We start from the raw sequence: 3,165 nt of genomic DNA, 5'->3' as shown, positions 1-3,165 counted from the left end.
TGACAGGGCTATCATTATGCTTTAAAATTAAGCTTATGCACACGCATTCATGAATAGGAACCGTAACAGCAGAAAGGCTTAACACAACAGTTACAAGGGAAGCGAAAAATCCAGAAAGAATATGCTGCAGTTTGAGATTAATGTGTTACTCATGAAAATCTAATTTTAATAGAAGGTCAAACCTTCAAAAAATTTTTTTCCTTAGCATGTCAAAATCTCGCATTTCTTCAGCCGTCACAGAGCACTGTTAGAAATGGAGACAGAATCTGCTGATTGAATTAAAGTGTGCTTTCTCGGAGACTGAACCAGTATTTATTTTGAAATTACTCCTAAATGATTAATTAACAACTTAAAAGCATAAGCAAACCTTTGGCCTCATAGCATCTCTATAACCTTTCACATTATAAAAAGAAAAGGTTTCTGATATCTGTAATTACTTACCAAAATAAAGGACTTTTTTGTGTGGCAGTTTTGTTTGTAAATGTTTTATTTAAAAAAAAAAAATCTTTTAATGCTATTAATCAATACATGTGTAATAATACTTATTAAGTATCACGTAATAGTAGGTATTTTGGATTCAGGAATGTAATGGTTTTAACTAAATCATCAGAGCTCTATTCCGCTCCAGTCTCTTCTAAATTGTCATTTTTTTCCAGAATTTAAACAAACTCATTCTTTGTCAAGGTACATCATCCTTAAGGCCTTGCAAACTTTTTAGTGATTGAACCAAAACAAAGAGAGAGCTCAGCTTTCTTGATCTGAAGACCACGTTGCTCTTGAGCTTAAAAAGGTGCCTGCGGTTTTCAAGCAGTTAGTGGCAAATCAGCAAGAAAGAAATCAGCGGAGAAGAAGGGGCACTTGGAAATCAAAAGAGTAAAGTGCACAGTTATACTGTCCGAAATTGTATTAATCTGATCCAAAGAACTTGCTGGACTGTGGATATTTAATACAATTTGGCTTGCATGGAAATACAATCACGATCGGACAGAGAGGATTTTCTTTTTCTTCCTGAAGTCATCTACAGGATTTATAGAATTCAATTTTCAAGGGTAACATACTGCAGCTCTTTGGATATTGGTCGGTCTCCCAAGTCCACAAGGAGATGGAGAAGGGGGAAGGTGTGGAGGTTTGCAAGGTGTCCTTTGTGCCTTCTCTGTTTTGTTTAGATGCCAGTACTCTCCAGTTCCCCGTCCTCCAGCCCTAATGCAGCGTGCGACCTAGAAATCATAAAGAGTTTCTCTTTATTTGTGTACTGTCTTTGAGTTTGCTGGGATTGCTCCCCTGTTTGTTCTCTGCTGGTAGCCTTGAGGGGGTCCGTCTTCTCAACTGGTTCCTCCTCACAGTCCTGGATTTTACTGGCTGGGGCGTTGGCAACTGACTCCAAGGAGGTGCCTGCCTCCTCCAGGTGGCTGTAGCCCTTATTGCTGCTGGAAGGCTCGGACTGGGAGCTCTGGGTGTCCGTTCTGGTGATGACAGGAGGGGTTGAGGGGGGCGACCCCCCCAGATCCAGAGATTTGGAGTAGCTAGAAGATGCCTTTACCAAGAGGCTGGAGTCCGGGCCCCTGCTGACAGCTGGGGACCGAGGTGGCTCAGGGAAAAGAGGACACCTGGCATCGGGCAAGCAGCTGGTGCTCTGCCGCCTGAGAACCAGCTTGTGCCTCCTCGTCCCACAGCTTCCCTCGATGTCGCTGCTGCTGAGGTCGGTCAGGCTCAGTTCAAACTCCCCTCGTGGGATCTCCCGGACTCCCCGCTCACCAGGGGGCCTCCGCCAGCCTCCCCCTCCACTGCTCGGCTCCAAGGGCAGGAGGGTGAAAGCGCTCAGCGAAGAGCCAACGATGGAGCTGGCTGTGCTGTGCCGGCCCCAGCTCTCCGGCGGGCTGCAGGGTGGGCTGGTGACGGTGCGGCCAGCAAGGGCAGCACGCTCCCGGTAGATGCTGTACACAGCCTCGGCCAGGCTGGGTGGCTGCGGTGGGGTGCAGAAGGAGGAACGCCGTGGCGAGGACACCAGGTCCGGCGGGGAAAGGGAGACACCCAGTCCTGGTGGCCAGGAGCTCTTGGCCAGCATGGCCGCAGCACCCAGGCCTTCACCACCAGGCTTTAGCTCTAGGCCCCGGGACTGCACATAGTTGACAAAGCCATTGAGAGGGGCTGAGGCCGGGGTGCCTCTGTCCTTGGCCCGCAGGCTGTGGGCATCGATGACAGTGGAGTAGAGGTCACGCAGGTTGATGATCTTGGTCTTCTTGTCGCGGTTCTCGTGCAATACTGCATTGGCGCAGATGAAGAGGAAGATGCCGATACCCATGATGAGGGGGCCCAGCACCTTCAGCTTGTCTGAATGCAAGTAGCTCGAGAAAAGACGGAAAAGGAAACCCACTGAGGCCTGGGGAGACGAGGAAGTGGGGGGGAACTGCGGGGACCCCCAGGTGGTAGCAGTGGTGGAGGTGTTGGCTCTGGGGGGTGACTCTGGATGGATCCCTGCTTGTGCCCCTTCCTGGCTCCAGGAGCGGTTCTTGGGGGTGCCACCCTGCGGTGCCAGGTGCCGGCCCCCGCTGAAGCTGCCTTCTCTGTACACCTGGCTGGGCTTCGGCCAGTAGCCCACCACGGCCAAGGCGATGCCCACCAGCAGTACCAGAATGCCACAGAGGGCGATGAGCCCCGAGAGGGAGAACAGCTTGAGCTTGCCTTTCACCACCACCACGTCGTTCTTGCGCTTCTTTTTGGCCTTGCGTTTGCGTTTGGGGACTTGGCTTTGGGGTCGCAAGGGGTCCTGTTTCCTAGCCGAGATCCTCAGGAGGCCTCCAGTGGCGATCATGGCTGGCTATCCAGGGTACTGCCCCCTATGGCCACTCCAGTTCCTGTAGCTAAAGGGAGAAGAGAAGAGGATGAGGACCAGGGGCAGACCTGCAGCACAAGAGGTGTCTCTGTTTGCTGTTCCTCATTCAAACTCCTGCTAATTAAAAGCCTCAACAAGTGGGATGGGAGTTGACACCAACAGGCCGATCTCCCTTGCCCACAGCTCCTGTGTGTGAGAAAGAGACAGGCAGACTGACAGCATCGAAGCAGCCATGTGCCCCAATACACACCTGCCAAACAGCTAATTAATTTCTTTATTTATAAACTACAGGCAAATAATAGAGGGAGAGGTATCTACTGGTATAAACAAAA

The 3,165-nt window shown here is 50.5% G+C and overlaps 1 protein-coding gene across 1 annotated transcript; it reads right to left on the bottom strand.

The window, feature by feature from the left end:
• Positions 1-469: 469 nt before the first annotated feature.
• On the bottom strand, positions 470-2,812 carry TMEM200C (transmembrane protein 200C). Its single transcript, XM_009585194.1, has one exon. It carries the CDS (start codon positions 2,810-2,812, stop codon positions 1,163-1,165), a length of 1,650 nt encoding a protein of 549 aa, XP_009583489.1. The 3' UTR covers positions 470-1,162.
• Positions 2,813-3,165: the final 353 nt, after the last annotated feature.

Source organism: Fulmarus glacialis, unplaced genomic scaffold (assembly GCF_000690835.1).
Source record: "Fulmarus glacialis isolate BGI_N327 unplaced genomic scaffold, ASM69083v1 scaffold32149, whole genome shotgun sequence".
Classification (NCBI taxonomy): domain Eukaryota; kingdom Metazoa; phylum Chordata; class Aves; order Procellariiformes; family Procellariidae; genus Fulmarus; species Fulmarus glacialis.
This window is presented reverse-complemented; position numbering and strand designations above follow the sequence as displayed.

Bases quoted from the DNA above. Each gene is read 5' to 3' on its own strand.
- TMEM200C (XM_009585194.1), bottom strand. From the start codon at position 2,812: ATGATCGCCACTGGAGGCCTCCTGAGGATCTCGGCTAGGAAACAGGAC.